This window comes from Symphalangus syndactylus, chromosome 2 (assembly GCF_028878055.3).
Source record: "Symphalangus syndactylus isolate Jambi chromosome 2, NHGRI_mSymSyn1-v2.1_pri, whole genome shotgun sequence".
NCBI lineage: Eukaryota > Metazoa > Chordata > Mammalia > Primates > Hylobatidae > Symphalangus > Symphalangus syndactylus.
The window spans coordinates 83,983,055-84,006,997 of NC_072424.2; the positions used below are offsets into that span (position 1 = coordinate 83,983,055).

General features: G+C 37.1%; 1 protein-coding gene across 3 annotated transcripts in view; it reads right to left on the reverse strand.

Annotated features, from left to right (window-relative positions):
- Positions 1-14,480: 14,480 nt before the first annotated feature.
- Positions 14,481-23,943, reverse strand: part of ATG5 (autophagy related 5) — a 139,969-nt gene continuing 130,506 nt past the window's right edge. For all 3 annotated transcript variants that reach the window (XM_055260320.2, XM_055260331.2, XM_055260309.2), the window contains one exon: positions 14,481-15,238. In XM_055260320.2, coding sequence (XP_055116295.1) covers positions 15,102-15,238 — 137 coding nt within the window. In that variant the 3' untranslated portion in view covers positions 14,481-15,101. The remainder of the gene's footprint in view (positions 15,239-23,943) is intronic.

The following is a 23,943-nucleotide window of genomic DNA, read 5'->3' on the forward strand; positions in this document are numbered from 1 at the left end:
AGTAGGGAAACAGTGGGGAAACCTGGCAAACAGTACCTTGGCCAGGCGGTCAAGGTGGACTTCCCTAGTGATGTTCATGTGATACCATGTACTGACAATGTGATGTGATGAGCAGGGCATTTCACCTCTGTGGTCTTCCTCTCAATAACCCATAAACCCAGTTTGACATGAAACAAGCATCAAACTCAAATAGAGGGGCATTCTACAAAATACCTGACAAGTACTCCTCACATCTGTCAAAGCTTCATTAAAAATAACTAGAACCTGTCACAGAAGATGGAGATTAAGAAGACATGACAACTACACACAATGTGGTGTCCTAGATGGAACTCAGTACAGAAAAAGGAAATTAGTGAAGAAACTAAGGAAATCAGAATAAATTATGGACTTTAGTTATTAATAATGTATCAGTACTAGTGCATTAACTGTGACAAATGTACTAATGTTAGATCCTAGCAAAAGGGAGAGCTGGGTAAGAGGTATGTGGGAACTCTCTTACTATCTTTGAAACTTTTCTGTAAATATAAAACTGTTCTAAAATTAAAAGTTTGACCAGGTGCAATGTCTCATGCCTGCAATCCCAGCACTACAGGCGAACGAAGTGGGAGGATGGCTTTAGCCCAGGAGTTTGAGACCAGCCTGAGCAACATGGCAAGACCCCATCTCTACGAAAAATGGAAAACAATTAGCCAGGCATGTTGGTGCACACCTGCAGTCTCAGCTATTCAGGAGGCTGAGGTGCAAGGTTCTCCTGAGCTCAGGAGGTTGAGGCTGCAATGAGCTGTGTTTGCGCCACTGCACTCCAGCCTGGGTGACAAAGCGAGACCCTGTCTCAAAAAAAAAAAAAAGTTCACTTAAAAAAAGTTGAGCCTAATTAACAAGAGCAGGACCTTCATTCAGTTGGTTTTATGGAGCACCCACAAAGCACTACAAATCCTGCTGGGCACAAAGATACTTAAAAACACTTGGAAGATGAATAGATGAATTTAGACAAGGAAAGGCATCTTGGGTGGTGAAAATCATGAGCAAAGCAGTGCTTTACAGGTTGCGGGGGCAGAGGGTGAGCAGAGAGAGAGAGAGAGAAAGGAGTATGAGAGAAAGTGATGACAAGAATGAGAAAGAGACAGACTAGTTGGTTTTGTAAGGTGGAGTCTGATATTCCCCCACTGAATGTAAGCTCCATGAAGGCAGGAACCTTGTCTATCTTTAATCATCATATCTCTAGTACCTAGAACTGTACCTGGAACATAGTAAATGTTTAAAAATATGTGTTGACTAGATGAGTGACTGGAGAAATGGATAAGGAGTGCCTACTGGAAGCCCCACTTGAACCTCAGAGCCAATTTTTTTATGTTAGGTCTCTCAAATGCCTGCTGGATTTGCATTTTTGTACATAGTAATTATGTTTGCATCATTAGAAAGCATGCAAATGTTAGCATTGGTTTTGAATGGCCCTAATGTTCAACCACGGTATGAAAGTCCTAGGACATAAACTTAGTTCCCTGAAGCACTTCTTGATGGTGTTAATGGGTAGGTCTGCTGACAAGCAGAAGTGAATGGCATCTTCTCCAAGCTCTGTTCTAGTGTTCTGTGAAACCTAGCAGGGACTCAGCACCATGGGATGGAGTTAGTGGAGGCTTCAAAGCTTTCCAGATGGTCTCTGGAAATGTAAGGAGACAGTTTAGAGGGACGCTGAATTGCCCTGCAGGCATCCAGACATTCCTCCTTAATGGTCCTAAATGCTAAACATATTCACTTACATATAACTTTATAAAAAATATTCCAATGTTGGAAAAATTTTGAAGAACCATGCCCAGTTATGCAGCTATCAACAATAACAGGGTAAATTATGTGCACCAATATGAAATAATATCTAAAATATACAAAGTGAAAAAAAATTCTAGAACAGTGAGTATAGTATGTCACTATCCCGTGTGTGCACATGCGCACGTGCATGAACACATGTCACAATGCCTAGCAGCTGTCTGAAAAATATACAAGAAACTGGTTAACACAAGGGAGTTCTGTGAAGAAGGGACAGGATGGAGGGAGAAAGAGAGAGAGAGAGATTTTCACTTTTGAATTTTGTACATGTACTACCTATTTGAAACTAAAACATAAATTAAAAAGAATGATTCCAAAGGAAGAGAACTTTGAATTTTGGCTACAGGTTACGAGAAACTCCTTCTTTTGATTTATGCTTGAATTCTCTTTGAGCCTTTTGCTTTCTGTGAGATCTAGCACATGGTTTGATGGGTAGGCCAATGAGCCTGTGAAGAGCTCATTTTAATATCGTCTTCGAGTGAGGTTTTAGATGAAGTGCCAGAAATGCACTACGACTGAAATCATGATTAATAAATCCTAAACTAGGAATTCATTAAAGAGATAAATCCTGCAGTTACGCTGTAAATAGCACATTTGCATAACACAGTCATGGGCTACATAATAACATTTGGGTCAGTGACAAACTGCATGCATCACAGTGATCCCATAAGATTATACTACTATATTTTTACTGTACCTTTCTATGTTTAGATACAAAAATACTTACCATTGTGTTACCATTGCCTACAATATTCAGTACAGTAACATGCTGCACAGGTTTGTAGCCTAGGACCCATAAGCTATACCAGGTATCTCAGGTGTGTAGTAGGCTATACTATCTATGTTTGTGTATGTTCATTCTATGATGCTCACACGACGAAATTGCCTCATGATGCATTTCTCAGAACGCATCCTCGTTAACTGACACGTGACTATATGGTGCTTTTCTGTTAAGCATTACTTTGTTTAATGTAAACATTTTAAAATCATCTCTAAACCATTAGTAATGAATCATAATACCCACGAAATATTTTAAGAAAACATCTTTTTAAAATTCCTTTTGAATCAACAACAGATCTCTCAAATAAATAACTGATTAGTAATTAACTACAGCTAAGTATTTCATCAATATCATATTATGCATTTAAGCAATTTTCTATTTTCTCACATTCCAAAACAATAGTTTCAAATTCCAAAGAAAACTCCTTCTTGCTTAGTATTGAGGGAATGAAGGCTTGAGATAAACATCAAGCATTTTTAATTTTAACTTTTTAGAGACAGGGTCTTGCTATGTTGCCCAGGCTCACCTCAAACTCTTGGGCTTAAGGGATCCTCCCACTTCGGCCCCCAGAGTATCTGGGACTGCTGGCATGCACCACTGCACCTGGCTCACATAAGTGTTTTGTTATTTAAAACTAGAATGCATTTGTGAGATGTATTTTGATCACATTTCATCTAACTTCAGGAGAAAAGATGTTCAATTTTTCTTATGGATTTCACTACAGGGTTAAGCCAAATGTAAAACATTTATATTCAGTTGCCATTTTAAAAAGGAGGGGGGAAAAAAGCTTAATGGATGTAAGAATGAAAAAAATCTAAGACCCGCAGCTTGGGTGTTTGTAGGAAATGATTTTAGGCCCTGACCCACCTAATTAATCAAAATCTTGCAAGTGCTAATTCCAATGTCTGTTAAGGCTTGAGAATCTCAGGTCAGGCACAGTGGCTCACACCTGTAATCCCAGCACTTTGGGAGGCTGAGGCAGGCAGATCACGAGGTCAGAAGATCGAGACCAGCCTGGCCAACATGGCGAAGACCTGTCTCTACTAAAAATACAAAGAAATTAGCTAGGTGTGGTGACACATGCCTGTTAATTCCAGCTGCTTGGAAGGCTGAGGCAGGAGAATTGCTTGAACCCGGGAGGCGGAGATTGCAGTGAGCTGAGAGCTGAGATCACGGATGATTGCAGCGAGCTGAGATCACGCCACTGCACTCCAGCCTGGTGACAGAGCGAGATTCTATCTCAAAAAAAAAAAAAAGTTCGAGAATCTCCGGGCTAAGAAACCTTTACTATGTTCAAATTCAGGTTATATTCTTAGTGAACCCTGTATATAATCTTTAATAGTAAGAACAGTGTGATTTTTTTGACACCAACTTATCAAGAATGACTGTAATAATCATTGTTTACATCCTCCTTCTTACTTGTGAAACATTTTTCCTCTTTTCTTTCTTTCTTTTTGTTTTTTGAGATGGAGTTTCACTCTTATCGCCCAGGCTGGAGTGCAGTGACGTGATCTTGGCTCACTGCAACCTCTGCCTCCCAGGTTCAAGTGATTCTCCTGCCTCAGCCTCCCAAGTTGCTAGGATTACAGGCACCCACTACCACGCCCAGCTAATTTTTGTATTTTTAGTAGAGACAGGGTTTTGCCATGTTGGCCAGGCTGGTCTCGAACTCTTGACCTCAAGTGATCCACCCACCTTGGCCTCTTTTCTTAATCCATCTTCTCTACTTCTTCCCAGACTGTCCATGACCCCTTTCCCCAGGACAACCATCCTCTCTGTCCACTGATCCCTTCCCTTTGAACAATACACTGAGGCAGGTCTCCCTTCTCTCCACCATGTTAACAGCTGGACTACAGTCTTACATTTTTTTGTCCCATTACTAAATTTCTTAAGAGTCATCAGCAACCTGACAGCTATCAGACTCAGAACAGTTCTCTTGAAGGTCCCAAACTGCCAAATCCAAAGACCTGGTCTATTATTTCCCTGGATCCCCTTGTAGTTTGTGAATTCTTTCTTTAGCATGATTGTCTCAAAGATCTGCCCTTCTTCCTCTTTCTGTCCCCCAAGCATATGTAGTCCCCTCAGGTCAGCCCAAGGACTCCTCTTCTCTTTCTCCTCTATACTTTTATTATGTGCCACCCCTCCCACTTCAAAGGTCACCTCCAGGCAGAAAACTTCCCAGACAGAATCTTCAGCCCTGGCCTTTCACTGGAACTCCAAGCCTCTCATTGTGTTCATTCATTTAATAAAGGCTTGTGACATGCCATTGCACAGTGTTAAGCATTGGTGAACACAGCAGACCCAGTCCCTGTCCTCACAGAACTTACAGCATACCATAAAACACAGATATGGGGCAATTAATACAAATGGGAATGAGCTAGGGGAGCTAGGTCTTTCTAGCTCAAATCTAGTTCAAATCTAGTTCTAACCAAATCTAGTTCAGGAAGTAGGGTTTCCAGAGAAAATACAGAATACTCAGTTGAAGTTGGTTTCAGAAAAACAACAAATTCTTTTTAGTATGAATATGTACCAAACATTGCACAGGATATACTTACACTAAAAAGTTACTTCTAGTTTATCCGAAATTCAACTTCACCTGGGTGTCTTGTATTTTTATCTGCTATGTTGTGGCAACCCTACCAGGAAGGGGTTGGCCAGTTGGAAAGTCCATAGGAATTGAGGGAAAAAATGATTAGAAATTAGTAAGCAAAAGGAAGTGGAGAGGGGAGACATTCAAGGGAGGAAACAGTAGAGGCAAGAGTTTGGAACGAGGGATAGTATTGTGTTTGACACTCTGAAAGATGCGTAGTATGCTGGATCATGAAGGAGAGGAAGAGAATTGGAGAAAAAAACATCTTGTGGGGAGGATCCAGAGCTTGCAAAGCTTTTATCATGGTAAGGATTTTGGATTTCATCCTAAAGGCAAAAGGAATCCATCTAAAGATTTCAAACAGCAGAAAAAAAGTGGACCTGGGCCGGGTGCGTGGCTCATGCCTGTAATCTCAGCACTTTGGAAGGCTGAGGTGGGTGGATCACAAGGTCAAGAGATTGTGACCATCCTGATCAACATGGTGAAACCCCTCTCTACTAAAAATACAAAAATTAGCTGGGCGTGGTGGTGCGTGCCTGTAGTCCCAGCTACTTGTGAAGCTGAGGCAAGAGAATCGCTTGAACCCAGGAAGTGGCGCTTGCAGTGAGCCAAGATCGTGCCACTGCACTCCAGCCTGGCGACAGAGTGAGACTCCATCTAAAAAAAAGAAAAAAAAAAAAAAGAAAGAAAAAGTGGACCTAAGTTGAATTTGTAAATGATCTTTCTGGCTGCCAGAAGGAGAAAGGAATTAAAGGGGCATAGGGACTGTAGTTCTGAGGCCACTGTAACAGGGAAGAGATGTTAGTGGCTTGAATGAATCTGCAGTGAGGATGGGGAGAGGTGGAAAGATGTGAAAGCCATTGGCAAGTGTGACTGATTCAATTCCATGCCAAACTCTTGGCTCCAACCCTCCCTTCCAGGTGGGTGATGATTTCCAGCCCTGATCTCAGGAGCTGCTGCCACACATTTACAATGCTCACTGATGATTCTATGCCAACATTTTAGTAGTGCAAATCAGAATCACTAGTGAAGTGTTACACAAATCTTGAGACCTGGTGCCTGCCCAAAGTGATTCAACCAACTGCAGGAGAGGGGGTGGGGTACAGGAATGTGTAGTTTTGATAACAGCTCCGCAGGTGATCGGGAAGGGCAGGCAACATTGAGAACCCCTGTATGTCTTAATACCTCAAGTCTGAGTACTTAATCCTGGTTCAAAACTGAACACATCATCTATTTTTCCCAACTAAATTCTTTTGTGGGTAACTGATCTCCCATTTCATAAGATTTTTCATCACCACTGACTTCTTCCCTCCAGGTCTCCCATACTGTTAATTCTTCCTCTATTTTCTCTTCAATGTCCCTTTCCACTCTTGACATTATTGCTTTTGATCATGAGACTTTATGATAATCAACAGGGCCAGGCAAGAGCTGTTCAATCAGTTGTCTGAGGAGCACAGAGATCCTGAACAGGTGCCCAAAAGGCTGGCGTAACAGGCAAGGGGGTGCTGGCAGGTCAGCTTCTGGGCCAGCCACCCTGCTTCAACCAGAGAAGCTCCTCTTTGACCTACTGGATATTTGAGCAAGGTTTTACTGAAGAACATTTTCCTGCCGAAAAAAGGCTGGAAAACCACTGGCTCGGCAAATTACAGTAGCTTTGTCATTGTTCTCCCAGGTTTAGAACAGACTTAACTCTAAACCTCCCTGCACACTGCCACCAGAGTCAGCATCTTAAAAGGTTGCTGTGAGCACATGATCTAACTACTAAAAATATTCAGTGGCTCTTATTGCACCTCAAGTAAAATCTCATCTCCCTAGCCTGATGCTCAAGGCTTTTCATAAACTTGTCAGAATATACCTTTCCTGTTTTATCCCTGTCTCCTACAAGTGACTTAGGTGCAGCCCAATTGTACAACCATCCCTCTGAGTTTTTGTTCCTGTGGTTCCATCTAGCTTGTCATCACACACTTTCCTTCCTGCTTTCTCCAATTTTACCCTTTCTTCAAGTTCTAATTCAAAAGCCACTTCTTCAATGAAGCTTTGCCTAACCTACTCAAATGTTATCAAAACGTATTCATTCAATAAATACTTAATAACCCCCTGTGATATGCCAGAAGTGTGGGGATAAAGAGAAGTTGTCCCTGCCCTCAAACTTACTGTCTGTTGTGAGATCAAAAATAAGGAAAGGCAATTCAGGAAGTGGGTAAGAGTGTGGTCTCTGGACCCATTCTGCTGGGTTTCAATCCAACTCTATCATGATGCTGAGAAAGTTCCTTGTCCTGTATCTCAGTTTCCCTGTGGGGACAATACTAGTGATGATCTCATATGGCTCTGAAATTAAATGAGTTAATATTCAAAGAGCACCTAGAACAGTGTGTGGGACACTGTAAACATCCCATAACTGTTAACTATAAAGCCACAAACAAATACATAATTTCAGAGTGAGAAATACTATGAAGAAGAGAGAGAATGTGATGAAGAAATATAAAGTGAAAGAGTGAGGTGGGTCTGGAAGAGGGCTTGGGGTATAATTTTAGATCACGTGGTCAGGAAAGGCCTATAAGAAAGGGTGACATATAAGCAGATACGCGGAAGGAGGAGGCAAGTCAGGCAAACAAAGTTCCAGGTAGAGATGACATCAGGTGCAGAGTCCCTGGAGGGAGAATGATCTTGACATATTCAAGGCATAAGATGGGCAAGGCCAGTGTAGATATACTCAAGTAGCCAAGGCAGCATGACAGATGTCAGATGCAGAGACCAGATGAAGCAGAACTTGGTAAGGAGCTTAGATACATTTTGGGTGGGATGGAAAGATGCTGAAATGTTTCGATCAAGGAACTGTCACGATGTCATTTGTTTGAAGAAACATATTATATTTGAAGACTGAAGGGGAGCAGAACAGAAGCAGGGAGGCCAGACAAGAGGCTACTGTAGTAGTCCAGGTGAGAGATGATGGTTGGTTGCTTAGACTTACATGGTAGCAGTGAAGGTGGTCAGTAGATAGATTCAGAGTATATTTTAAGGTAGGTTCATCAGGACTTACTGATGGCTATGGTATAGGTGAGAAAAGAAGGGAAATTAAAGTAGGACTCATACATTTTGGGACCGAGTGACTAGGTTGCATTTATTCAGATGGAATAGAAAGGGAGAGGTACACGTTTGGGGGAAAATCAAGAGTTCTACTTTGACCCCCTACCCCACTCAAAAAAGGTGAACTATTACATATCTGAGATGGATGACAAGTAGGTGGTTGGGTATTAAGTTGGGAGCTCAGCAGAGAGGTAAATACTGGAGTTAACACAGGGATGGTGTTAAAAGCCATGGGATGTGCTCATATACTGAGTGTAGCTACAGAAACGGAACCAAAGGCTGAGCCCTGAGATATTTCAACATTAGGAATCAAAGTAGAGAAGAATCAAAGGAAACTGAGAAAGGTGCTGAGTTAGGAGGAAAACCAGAAGGGTGTGGTGCCCAGTGAAGAAAGTGTTTCAAGAGTGAAACAAGGTGTGATCAAGTGTCAAATGCTGCTGAGAGGCCAAGCAAGGTATCATCTAAGTTAACTCAAAGTAAACAAGTCTCTCGGCTCTATTTCCTCATAGTGCTTTATTTGTGCCTTTCTCATTGCAATTTCCAAGTATTATGTTGTACAGTTATTTTTGTCTTCTCTAGTAAGAAGAGAAGGTCCCTTAAGGTCAACAGACCATGTCTTGTTCTTCCTAGAACTTCCACTACTCTATTTGCTCAACAAATGTTTGAATAAACAGATGAATCATGGAATTCTATAAAATCTAGGACAATATGCCTAACATAGAATTAGCAGTTAGAGCTGGTTTTATTGAGATGTTCTAAATGTTCTGCCCAGAATGAAAGATGTCCACCATATATCTGAGTTGGATTACTGACAATCGCAACCCATCTGGCATTTCTATTTTTTCGCTCCAATATCACATGCACTATCCAGTCCACAAATTACTTAGTTTTGGCCGGGTGCCATGGCTCATGCCTATAATCCCAGCACTTTGGGAGGCCGAGGCGGGCAGATTACAAGGTCAGGAGTTCGAGACCAGCCTGGCCCACATGGTGAAACCCTGTCTCTACTAAAAAAAAAAAAAAAAAAAAAAAAAATTAGCTGGATATGGTGGCGGGTGCCTGTAATCCCAGCTACCAGGGAGGCCGAGGCAGGAGAATCGCTTGAACCAGGGGGGTGGAGATTGCAGTGAGGCAAGATTGCACAACTGCACTCCAGCCTGGGCGACAGTGCGAGACTCCGTCTCAAAAAAATAAATAAATAAGAAACAAAAATTACTTAGTTTTTACCTAATTTGCTTCCTCACTTTTTAAAGTTGGCTCCAAGACCTGGTGATACCTTCAGCTGTCATCAATAACTTGCTCTGTCATACTTCACTGAATATCAGCATCAATACAACAAACATCAGGGTAAGTTGACATTTCATATTACATTATAATGAATTTCAAAACAATGACAAAAGGAGCCATGGAAATACAGGTAGTGAGCATGACCAAACTCTTCAGGAAGACATGGTTGAGATGGCATATGCAGAAAGACTGGTAGTCAGGAGATGACAAACTTCCCTTGGCTTTTACAAAATCGTTGGGGTCAGATAGTTTCTAGGTCATTGAGTGTCTTTGTAAAAGAAAGCTCAAAACTAACAGTTTTGAGTAACAAGAGTATCAAAACCCACCTTACACATGTGAGCTTTCTACAGCATACCTTACTTGGAAAATATGCACTAGGCAACACAAAAAGACAAAGTCATCAAGTCCCAAACAAGTACAGCTATAGATCAGAAATACCTGCTGTATGTGCCAGTATCACAGAAAACCACCCATCTGTGAGGCCAGTCCCTCTCTGCTTGACCTCAGCCACGTTCTATCTGGGGATCTTGGTGACTGATAACAGAATACCGTATTTCAGCTCCATGGCTCTCTTGGCTAGCTTTATGGCGACTCCCTGAGAGCAAATATTCCCCTTGAATTCCTACTTTCATATCTACGAATTGAGGTTTTCTCCAATCCATTGACAATTTGCTTGAGTTTTTATATCTGGATGGATGTTTCGTAAACAGAACTTATGGTTAATTCCCAGCCCTTTCACTAAATCTCACCCTGGATGTGATCTGTCAGATTATGGCACTACAGAGCAGCCAGACTATGCATCCAATATTGGCATTATGAAAACCTAAACTACTCCATCCCCTACAGACAGCCCATGACTTGGCATGTATTACTCAGTACACAGTATATACTTTGCAGATGAATTTCAAGAGTGACACTGACAAAATGGGAGATATTTGGAGGAAGGAATGAACAGACTAGAGCTATTTTGTTTGGAGATGAGTCAGATGCTTGAGAGCTTCTTTCAAATAGCTAAAGAGTTGTCAGAAAGGGAAAAGTAAGATTTATGCTATAAACTCTAGGTCATTAGGAGCTAATGATTTAATGTAGTATTTCCCATGCTAGAGTTCAACAGGATGCTGTGATACTAGGAAAGAAAAAAAATTCTATGGTCAAGAAAGTTTGGGAAATGTTGAAATTAAATAGCTCTTATTTTCAGAAGTAAAGTTCTAAGCAAAAGCAAGATACAAATCACTCATTTATGAAAAGGTCAGAATTAACAAATACCTCCAGATGCTTGGTGAGAATAGCTCCAGCTTTAGGGGCTGCTTAAATTAGAGTGATGTTGAAACACAAGATATGTGCTGCGGTCTACACTGCAACTAAAATGAATGTGGACTGACGCAAGGATCTGGTCCACAGTGGTTCCTACTGAAAGTAGTCGATTTGAGTAAGCAAGTCTTCATCACTAATGCCAGGCCGAACCAAGTGCACTTTGTATACCGATTTCTAAATGACAAGGTTCTATTTTTATAGCTGGTATTCTTACCAGAAAAATATAACACTCATTATAAAGTTATTAAGTAATCCTTTTTTACACACTTGCTAAACACCAATTGTGTGCTATATACTCCACTAAGAACTGTGGAAAACGCCTGGTTGTACTTTTTTTATCCTTGAGATGTGGAGGTGAGAAAGCTACAGAGGGAAAGCCAAACTAATCACTTTCATAGGAGTCAACTTATATGTCAAAGCGCACTGACATCCCTCAATCTTCAAATTTGTCCTTATCTCACTGTATATCATTCTAATACAGTAACACAGTTAATAAAAATGATTTTGCACTTCAAAACCTAAGTAATTAATAAGCTACCTAAAGGGCCTAAAAATTTAGTCTTTCACTCCATGGTTACTATATTGTGCCTACTAGATTTTACAGTGGTACTATATCTGCTCGTAATTCATGTTTGATAATGTGAGACGCTTTTGTTAAATAAAGCTATACAGTAAATAAATTTTTATAATGTCCAAGTTTTCGCTTATCTCAAATGATCTGAAAAGAGGCATGCCTCTCTTCTTTCCTCTCTACCATCACTGTAATTTTTAATATTTTCAGACCAGGAGATAAATATATTTAGGAAACAAGAGGATGACAGAACTCAGGCAAGTAAGTATTTTGATGGACTCCATCCACTGATCGACAATGAATAGGTTCAAATATTCCTAAATATGGTCACACTTGATTTTCCTATCATACCCCAAGGTTTTACATTTGTATTTCAACCATGCTGGCACATGTAGTAGGAAACCCAACTTACCTCAGACCTAAATATCAATAGTATGATAAATAAAAGTGAGACTGTCATTCTCTGGCATGACCCACATAAACCAAATTTCTAAAAACTGAAGAAAAGGTTACCTCAAATAGTCTATCAAAAAAATACTGTAGAAAGATAACCATTAGGCCGGGCGCGGTGGCTCACGCTTGTAATCCCAGCACTTTGGGAGGCCGAGGTGGGTGGAGCACGAGGTCAGGAGATCGAGACCACAGTGAAACCCCGTCTCTACTAAAAATACAAAAAAAAAAAATTAGCCGGGCGTGGTGGCGGGCGCCTGTAGTCCCAGCTACTCGGAGAGGCTGAGGCAGGAGAATGGCGTGAACCTGGATGGCGGAGCTTGCAGTGAGCCGAGACTGTGCCACTGCACTTCAGCCTGGGCGACAGAGCGAGACTCCATCTCAAAAAAAAAAAAAAAAAAAAAGGATAACCATTAAAAATTACTGTCACACAATGTCAAAGCTTATATACTGTTTTCTCAGAAAATGATCAACTCCTAGCCTGTTTCCAGTGTTAAATGTAAGACTAGTACACTAAACGAATTCACCTCACACTCAGATTGGAATACAGTTTATACCTCATCATCCTATAAAGACTGATAAGTCAACTTAAATTATAAACAAGTTACTTCGGGTCCCTAAATTTGTAAGAAAATCTTGGTGCTTATCAGTTCAACTCCCCAAACCAAACCGAAGAATAAACACTCAATGTGAACAATCATATTCAGACCAGCCTCTTGTGCAAAAATACAAGTCAGTGGATTTTTTATCCTTACATAACTCAAATATTGCTATTTTTTCCTGCTTTTACTAAAATGGCAATTAGAGTTGAATTCCATGGTCAGAATTTAGGTCATCCAAATGAAAATAAACATTATAAAGGACAATGATTTACTTTAATCTGAATTTACTCGTTCCTAGTTAACAATGCCAATATTTAAAAACTTATTTCTATTTTCCTAGGAGGTCACTATTTACTATTAGTCATATAAGCACATTGGGGGTCTTCTCCAATTTTCTTTTATATTCTCTTCTATATCCCTCCATCCTTTCTATTTCTCCAAGAAACTTTTATGACAGTTTGTGACTAAGGAAATTTTAATGATTTTATCAACAGGTAACTTGTTTTAAATAAAGATGGACACAACATTTATTTTTTTTAATAAACCATAAAATTTAAATATTCAAATGAAAAGAAACAAAAATAGATTATTTAAGCCAGCATGAATTTCTGGTTTTACTCTTCCTCTAGGGCATTGTAGGCTTGACTTACCTGGGATTAGAGTAATAAAGTTATGATGCTTGTACAATAATGAATGAGGAAGTAAAAATGGGCAATGGCTTGATAAAATTTACTTTCAAATCTAGATCAGAAGTTCACTCAAGCCTACTGCAAAGGCCTGACACTGGTTTTGTCTGTATAAAACTACTCTGGCTTTCCATTCTTACCACACTTTCTTCATCACAGCTTAGTGTTCCCTGCATTCTGATCCTTTTGCTCACTGAAGCTCACTTCAATCTGTCAAAACATCAAGGGGGAAAATCCCCAAACCGAACCGACGAATAAACACTCTTAATGTGAACAATCATATTCAGACCAACCTCTTGTGCAAAATACAAGTCAGTGGATTTTTTATCCTTACATAACTCAAATATCGCTATTTTTTTTCCTGCCTTTACTAAAATGGCACTTTCGTTTACATCAACCAATTATTTTCTACTTGCTTCTAAGTTTCTGAGATTGTATGCTGTACTGGCTATTCTTTTTGATTAAGCTTTACAATTTCCATTCCAGAATATCTGGTCTTTGACCAACTTTATCTAATTTTGTGAAGAAATGTGCTATTAATCAGTGAAAATCACAAAAGGAAAAAGAAAAGGAAGCAATGAACAATAGTAGAATCTTGCTTCAGCATTCGTATAATTTTTTATAAGAAAAACATTCATTTTTATTATGGGATCTAAAACCATGATCGTGGTCTGATACTATAAGTCTTTTAGCATACTCAAATGGGTCAACATTCAATATGGACAGCTAGCTAGCTCACAAGAAATGAAATGTAATGTACAAATATGTTTGACTGGTAAAATCCCAGAGGCTTGGTAATAAAGTGCAGCAAACTTTCCTTATATTGAATAAGAACTCCAGTAACCTCTGGATATTTTTGGTAAAAATTAAAGAAAAGGTACTGCAGTCAGGAGACAGGTAATCTTTAAACTTCAAAAGACTGGCTGTCAGGGACCACAGTGAAAAATTAGACCTGGAGCCAATGAAAAACACTAGCTTGGAAGGAATGGGTTTTTCCAAAAATGCAAAATTAGCATTTACAGATGCTTAGAATACTATGATTTGACAGGCTTACAGTGATAAAACAGCAAAGATGAACAGTTACAATATTTATACGTGTAGTGTGTAAAGAACACAGGTTTTTTAATTGGCAGCAAGAAATTCTATTGACAGCTCCTGAGACAAGTAATCCCATGCCCTATATCCACCCCATGCCAATGACGACCAGTCAAAATGGTAACACAGAGTAAAAAGTGATCTACTGTATGTGAGTCAGAAAGTACTTGAAAAGTGACAAAACTGTATGTTATTAAATGACAAAACATATTTAGAGGCTTTATTTAAAAATCTCTCACTGTTCATTATCAAAGTTACAAGATTGCATACCAATAGACAGACTGTAAACATAGGAAATTTTCATTAAGGAAAGATGGGTTTACTGTAATTCAATCTTTTACAAAAAATTACTTGCAAGTTATTGATAACAGAATTTCTCTTTTACTTTCTTAATTCTCTTGAAAATTAAACCAATGTTTCCACTTTCATGAGCTAAAGTTCAACCATGGTCACCTTAGGAAATACCCCTGTTTATTTGTTAATCAGAAATACAAATCGAGTGGCACATATTTCCATTTTCTTCTTAGGCCAAAGGTTTCAGCTTCATTATATTTTACAGAAGACTTGCAGTGGTCCGGTAAGTCTTTCATGTCACAGCTGAGGCTTAATGATGGCAGTGGAGGAAAGCAGAGGTGATGCAAAGTAAGACCAGCCCAATTGCCTTATCTGACATGGAATCTTTTTCCTGTTTGGCTTGCAGCAGCGAAGTGTTTCTGGTCAGATTGCCTCTACCAAACCTGATTGAAGCAAAAGGGTGACATGCTCTGATAAATCCCATTTAAGGATGATTCTGTTCAGGCAAATAGTTAATCCTTCAATCTGTTGGCTGCGGGATGATACTAATATGAAGAAAATTATCCGGGTAGCTCAGATGTTCACTCAGCCACTGCAGAGGTGTTTCCAACATTGGCTCAATTCCATGAATCATCACTTGATTCTTTTTTTCCCCATCTATTCCAAGAAAGAAATCCAACAACAATAAAAGTCAAAAGAGTTGAAGAAAAAATAATCTGTTGCCTTTTGAGAATCCTTAGTGAATTAAATGGATTTTAAACCTGTTTTGTCCCCTGAACAGGAAATGTGGACATGGAGAAAGTTCAAATGTTGCAGTATGTATCACCCAAAACAGAAACCTGAGGGTTACAATATATTCTGATAAAAATTCTGTTGCTGTATGTGAAAGTATTACTTCTTTCTTAATTACTGTGCTTACTTAAGATTGACGTTAATGAAACTGTAGTGGCAAAAACAGCCCATTGTACCAATGACCAAAATTTATTTTAGTTATACATTAAAAACGGTACTATATGGTTATTAAAAATGACAAGTATATGAAGTAGGTCCATACATATTTTGAAAATGTAAAATAGAAATGTGACTAGAAATCAAGAATCAGATCAGTATTTGAGGTGTTTAATAGACACAGGTGAGCTTTAGTTGTTTTCAGTAAAGCATTCAAGTATGTATCAAAATGTCTTAGAGATACTATTTGAATAACAGTTAAAATTTTAATGAGAAGAGATTACGAATCTGACTCAGGGATTCCTGTTTTAGAGTTATAAAGCCTGACTCATTTTTGTTAACATCCACTTGCTAATTAAAAGGGGGCTGAAATTTACACCTTTCTTTTAAATTCAATTGTATTCCAAATTAAACTTAAGATTAACTGTGTTTTTCATGATTTTGGTGTGTTGTACTGACAACTTTTAAAGTAAATATAAAGATTTTTGTCATAGAAAAACAAAGAAAGCAAAGCCAAACTCCTCTAATGAAAAAGAAAAAAAAATAGAACCATCAAGAAACTTTGTGTTATTCCTTTAGCACAATTCTGGGTTTGTCTCCTTTACCGTCTCTTCAAAATACAATTTCTAAACCTCTCAGCTTCCTGGTGACAGAAGACAACAAGGAAACAGGGAATCACGGAACTCTATAAAGGAGAAATATCCTACGTTTTCCTTTCTGCTCTGTTCAAAATGACTTTTGAATCTGTAAGTGCTCTAAGGTCTGGGCAAAACGAGCTGATGATGTATGGTGATAATGACTTGGCTGGCACCTGAAACAAGAGACCCTTTTAAAGAAATATTTAGACTTCCTGTTAGAGGGAGCACAGTCCCAGGAGGTGACAGTCAACAGAGGACACAAAATACTAGAGAGTTGATAAAAGAATGTGAAAAATAAAAACTTAACATACTAACAATTCCAAAGATAACCAAATAAAACATTCCAAACAAACTCCCAAATCACTGTGCCATAGCTTAAAACAATTTTGAAAAAAGGTATCACTTTATAATACTAACCTAAAAAAGGCTTTATTTTTTTCTTTGTTGCATCTATACATAATTTTTGACACAGTTGTGATCATAGTGTTAACACAATGATTTGTTTTCATAATGAAATATTAAGCTATATACAGAATACTATAGAAAGCATAGTACCAGTACTTTGGGAAGATTTTTTAAACACTGGTATTCAAATGGAGAAACCCTCAGCTATCTGGAATGATTCATTGCTTGTAAGTTCTAGTTTGCTAAAGCTTTACTGTATTAAATCTTTCTTAGAATATTTGAAAACATTTCCGGTATAATTCTCTTCATATTCTTATATTTCTTTGAAATATTTTAATATTCTCAGAATCTTCCTCCTACTTAGCACTGAGTCAAAAAATGAAAGAATAGTGGTGTAAGAGTAAAAGTTCCTTATCTCTGAAGTTTTTCCTTAAGCCAGTCACCTTTGTATACTATGAAACAGCAGAAGAAACAAGTCACAACTCAATATCCAAAGTACTATATCTAAAGCAATATTTAAATGTGGGAGCAAATACAATATGGTAAACAATCCACTGATGATGCACAGTGTATCTGAAAGGCAAAAGACCAACCATGTTACAAAAGGATTGTTGGAGTTTATGAGTTGTACAACGGAAGCTGGAGGACATAAGTACTATTCAAACACTGTGTAACAAGCCTAATAAATCCCCCTACCCAAACCCTGAATAAGTAGCACTGATTCTCTGGTTTAGAAGCTGGGGCCACTTTTAATTTATAACATAAAAGTGTCACTAACTAAAGTAACTAAGGAAAGAATCTAAGACTGTCATATCCCTCAACAGAACAGTTTAAGGTTCTAAATATATTATTTTGTCACTGCCTACACATGTCCAAATATTTCACCGGCATTTATGTATTTTGTTTATTTTCTGACTTGCCTCAATAACACAATTTTAAACAGAGGGATTCTTAGAATAGGACAGCAGTTCCCCTGAAACTTCAAACCGAAGTTTCTCTCTTATTCGTTACTCTGTCCCCAGTGCCTAGCACAGTACCTGACATACACAGTAATTAGTTAATAAATATTCTCAGAGCTGGGATAATTTTGTTGCTGGTAGAATTATACTGTCAAAATTAATGTTTTTGGAATGCTTTCTGATAGGTAGCCCTACCATGTAGAATAACTCTACCTGTAAAGACTGCTTTGGTTATTAAAACAAACTAAAAAATGTTTCCAGATAAGCCAAATGTATATGCTATCCTTAATTCATGGTACCATAAGTAACAACAAAGCATGAAGGACATTTTAGCACTATCAAAACCAATAAAAGAAAACAGGCCAGGTGTGGTGGCTCACGTCTGTAATCCCAGCACTTTGGGAGGTCAAAGTGGGAGGATCGCTTGAGCCCAAGAGTTTGAGACCAGCCTGGGCAACAGACCCCATCTCTACAAAAAATAAAAAAACTCAACCAAACAAACAAAGATTAGCTTAGCTGGGCGTGATGGTGCATGCCTGTAGTCCCCGCTACTTGGGAGGCTGAGGTGGGAGGATTGCCTGAGCCCAAGAGGTCGAGGCTACAGTGAGCTGTGATGGCACCACTGCACTCCAGCATGGGTAACAAGTGAGACCCTGTGTAAAAACAAAAAATTAATAATAAAATAAAACAGTAAAAAAAAAAAAAAAAATCAGTAGATGTCTCTTTTTTTCTTACAGTACAAAGGAAACACTTGATACTGCTAAAGTAAACAATATTTTTGGTAAACATGTCTTTGTGTTTCAAAATGGGAATCTAGACCTTAATACTTAGAATGAGAAATGTCACTACAAAGAAAATGACTCAGGAGAAAAATGTTACTGTATGCTTCTCCCACTCAGGTTTTTAAAAAAAGCTAGCTTTAAGCTTTAAGTTAGGCAAACATACGAGACAAATCAAGTGAACTAGTTCTATGTGAACTTCTTTATACAGGGCACTTTTTGGAAAGTAATTTTTGTTATGATTTCAAACTTACAGTGTACCATTTCTAATATTAGATATTCTTTTACATAACTACAGTACAGTTATCACAATAAAAAATAATATTGATATACCATGATATATAAATAAAATATATTCATGTAGTCCATATTCAAATTTATCAGCTATCCCAATAATGTATTTTTCTTCAATCTAGGATTCAGTCCAGGACTGTCTTAGTCTGTTTGTGATGCTATAATTGGATAATTTATAAAGGACAAACATTCATTTCTCACAGTTCTGGAGGGTGGAAAATCCAAGATCAAAATGCTGGCGCCTGGTATGAGCTTCTTGCTGTGTTCTCATATGGAAGAACGTAGAAGTGTGAGAGACAGTGAACCCACTCTTGCAAATCCTTTTCATACCAGCATTAACCCATTCATGAGGGCAGAGCCCTCATGACTTAAACACCCCCCAAAAAGCCTCACCTCCCAACACTGATGCATTGGGGATTAAGCTTCTTACACGTGAATTCTGGGGGATACTTCAGGTCATGTCAAGGATGCACATATTGCATTTAATTTTCACATCTCTCTATTCTCTTTTAATCTGCAACCGTTTTTTAGCCTTTTCTACATTTCTTAACCTTTACAATTTTGAAGAGTACATCTCTATTTTGTAGAATGTCCACAAAGCACTTTTTAAAACCAGCATCTACTTAAAAGTGAACATAAAAAAAAATGTTACATTTTAAGAAAAATATATTCAGGTAGATTTTGGTTATATGAGTAGAATGGTAAGAATTACATATAGAAAAAAATAAGAAGAAGAAAAAATAAAAATCACATTAACCACACAAATCATTAATGGAAATCACAAAGTTAAAATAATAGTAACTTCTTATGTATATATTAAAAAATGATGCCTACATATAGACATAGATACAATGAATGTTATCAATATACAATAATATAAATGAGACATAAAGGAGAGAGGGCCAATTATGCACCACTAGTTAGCAAGGTACTAATGAAAGACAAACTGGGGGTTAGGCAACTTGAATTCCAATTCTGGCAACAAAGCGCTCTGAGCAGGTCTCACGTCACTTTGAAGCTGTTTCTTTATATAAAATGAAGATGCCTATATAGATGTATGGTTTGAAAATCTAGCTGACCATTAGAATCATGTGGGAAATTAAAAGAATATATACATATATATGAGCTGAGTTCCTCTCCAGACTTTCTGAATCAATTTCTGGGGTAAAGTCTTTTTTTACAAATGTTCCCTAGAATGAATCTTATGATCATACCAGTGTAGAATTTTTCTACAAACAAAATTTTATGTAGAAACCCAATATACAACACAGGTAAGGATATGGCAGCTTTTGCTAATGTGGGATTGAGACCACCTCCTAAGTTCTGCTTGCTGATTTATAACCTATGATAGCTTCTCATTTAACTCTGTGAGTCAGTTTGCAAACTGGTCCAGAGTAGAGGATCACTAACACGTCTCCCAGTTCCAGTATCTGTGTCTTTTATATCTAAACAGCAAAACATTTCTTTCAGAGTGCAAACCATCATAATTTATTAGTTTTGAATTCTCAAGCAATTCACTTAAACTTCTGTCTGTTTCCTCATCTTACAGTATGAACAAAGAATTCTAATCTCCAGTTACATGAAGGATTAAATGGGATATCCAAGCAAAGTACTCAGCAGCGACCCTAGCACAGGACTTAGACACAGGTACTCAATAACACGAGTGACTCTCTTCTCCACCCCTCTCTCCTGCTCACTCTCTAATAAAAAATAATGGTGTCAAAAATATAACTGATAAAGTATGTGAAGACAGAAGATCAGTTTTAAAAAGGTCATGATTTAGTAACAAAAAGTAGTCATGATTTAGTAACAAAAAGTAAAGAGTGATTGTAATTCTCTTCCTACACACGTTATAAGTTCTTTTTTTAGTACTAGATATATCAAAAGATATATAAAAACCATGGATTCAATTATGTGATTGGCATACAAAGGGCTATAAGAATTTGGCCTCATGGTAATACCTCCTGAATTATTCAGTTCCATTTTTATGCAGTATGGCATATGATTTTAATAAATGTATTTTTTAAAAGACAACAAAAACCCAGACTCAATGATTATGCAAATTAAATGACATTAAGAAAAATTCTTAAGTATTAGAAACCTTCACGTTTATTTAATAGTGCTCTCAACACATATATTCAAGTGGAGCACACCACCTATAAGTCAAATGAGCCCTACTGTACTACAGATATATCATTTAATAGACTTTAGGTAAGGTTATTTTTTTTAAAAAGATGAAAACATTCAGGTAAAAAAAACAAAACCTTTCAAAATCTTTATGTTATACATTTTAAGTGTATCATTTGAGAACTCGCACTATGTGATAAATTTGTGTTCTAAAGATTTCTATTACTAATGGCTATTAATTACCTTTCTCATCCCAATCTGGGTTTTAGGTCTTATTCAACTAAGCCAATTTCAACAAGGAATATGATCTATAAATGTCTTTAAAAACAGGTGACTTGAGATTCTAGTGAGGTGCTTGAGTTTCCTTCTTACTATTAATATTTAAAGGAGGCTTAAAGAAATGGATGATGTATCTTTAAGGGAAATTCATACATGTTTTTAACAAGAAAATTTTTTAAAAGCTCATACTTATAAATACGGAGTAGAATTCTAAGATCAAATGGTATAACCATTGTGTTCAGCTTTGTGGCTTCATAGTTATATTTTATAATTCAGCAGAAAACGACTTGATTTGCTATCTTGAAATGTGTAATACTGAAGGTAAAATTTCTGAAAAATACTTAATACTGCTGAAAAGTTTTAAAAAATAGAGCAACGAGCTTTCTGATTACCACTAGCCTGAACAATTTTGTTCTGACAAATTCTTTAACCTCTGATATGTTCATTAGTAAAACACCAACTAATTGAATCCATTGACATGAAAAACAACAGGCTGAAATGTGAAGTGCATACATCATGCTGAAGGATTTTGTCTCAGCCACGGAGGTAATAGTCAGAGAGGTCAGGTCAAAGAGGGTTAAACCAAGCCAGGATATAGCCAAAGAAATACATCAAACGCTGATTTTAAAAGGGCAATTAATCTTGGAAAGAAATGCTTCCTGGGGAATGAGATCTCAATCTTAAGAGCATACTACATGATGTAGCAGTAAAAATGAACATATACAAGCTTACAGGGCTTTTATCCTATGATCACAAACAGAAGGAGAGTGCTGTTTATCAGAAAAATACAAACCCATTTAAAAATACTTACATTAACTTCTTCCGGATCCATACTCACTTAGCAGTACAGGTCTTAATGAACATGCAATATCCCAGTATATACCAAATACCAGATACACCAAATATCTCTTTCCATGTATACATTTTATATCTTTATTATTTCTGTCCAAAATATTTTCAGAGCTTTGACTCTTAACATTTTAAACAATTTAAAAACATGTCCATATTAATTCTTTCATTGACTTTTGCTTATAATCTTTGTATTTCTTAGTAAGGAGGACATAAACTAAAATTTAAATTATATAAAAAATCCCATATGATCAGTTGTAATTATAAAAAGCAAAGTGTATTAAATTAAGTGATTGTAAGGCCATTTTAAAACTGATTAAAAGCTTCCTGACAATAAGATAAAAATGTGGTAAAAGTTAAAAAATTAAACCTTGCTCATTAATAAATATATAAATAAACTTTGAAAACAATATTATTTTATCTGCTTTCATAAAATGACCCAGTAACTCTAGTTGGGTGTAATAGGGTCCATTAATATTTGTCAAGTATGAACTGTAGAATAGCTCAACTTAATTGCTTTATTTAAAATATAGACAATAATTGTACTGTTTACATATGGTCAGAATGAAGCCCCATAGTACCTGTTTCAATGAAAAGATGACTTGTTTTTAATTGTCTGCATATACTATTATTTTGGTAAGAGAATTTTGTTTTCTAGTGCTAAAGATGAAATAGTTGTGCAAGTGTGAGTTTCTCATTTTGGGGACAGTCAGGTTAATTCATTTAACTTCTTGAGATTAAGATAACAATAATTCAGAAGGAGAAACCAGAAGCATCTTCTGTCAGGTCCAGTAATCTCATCATTTCCAGTAGTGGAGAATGAAAATAATCAGCACTATTTCTTTGATTTTAGAAAAAACATATGTAATGGACTTAGGAATTAAGAGATTCTCTATCACTAGAATTCGTCAATGTTGCCCATGTGCTGAGACAACATGCAGAGACGGAGGGAGAGGGAAGCAATCAAAGCAAAGAATTTGATTCATTTAATCTTAGAATTTAATAGTATAATGATAAATTAAGAAAAGAAAATATATTGTAATTAGTAAATTTAAACTGAGCCTAACAGATATTTAAACATGCTTATGAAGGCTACATTTGAAGAACTTTTGGAATTCCCACTGTGAATGACACTGTATCATTTCTTCCATAAAATATGTACACAATAAGGAATACAAGCAGAGAGTACTAGGCTAAGACTGAAAGGAGAGGCTCCCGTTATAGCCAAGTGACCCCACCCCATATGTCAGGCTTACAGTAACTCCACAAAGTTACAAATGGACTTTCCATGGTCACTTATGAAGAGATTAAACACCAAATATATGTACAATTTGCTCTTTATGGTTTTCTTCAATGTGAAAACTACCAGCAACTATCTATTACAGTCTAGTTTTGGACCTTTTGCCTTAAAGACGTTTAAAATATTTTAACAAGTATATGATCAGTCAATCTGGCTGCAGGAAATGCAGTGACTATGAAGATGCCTTAGTAAATAAAACAAGCTTATTTCTTCCATACCAGAGACACACTTCAGGCACTTCTAATCATGTCCAGAAGTTAACTTCTAAGAAAGTAGACATCAATGTCTCTTGCCATAACTTGAGTTATTTTATTTATATAAGCAGTTACAATATTGATTTACATTTAGAGCATTATATATTTATAACTTCTATGTGTAAGCTGAACATCATCTACTTGTCTATGCATAGTGGAATTAACAACAAACAACAAAAAGAAAAACAAATGTGCTTCTTTATCACTTTCCTTTGTAAATTTCTTATGAGTACAGTTCTTTTACTTGTGAAAAATGCTAAAAAAAAAAAACCTCTAAGAAACAAAAAACAGATTCAAATGTAAAGTCTCGAAAAATACAAAAGACTATGAAGACTCACTTCAAAAAACTTCTGGTTCATTTAAACTCTGTATGCATGCTATAAGATGGTAACAGGAAGCCTCATTATTTTATAAAATAAGAAAACTGAATATTCATTAAAAAAAAACTCTAAGTGATTGCCCAAATCAAACAGTGTGAAGGTACAGAGATACTAATTCCTTCTAATTCAAATTCTAAATGAGTATCTAAA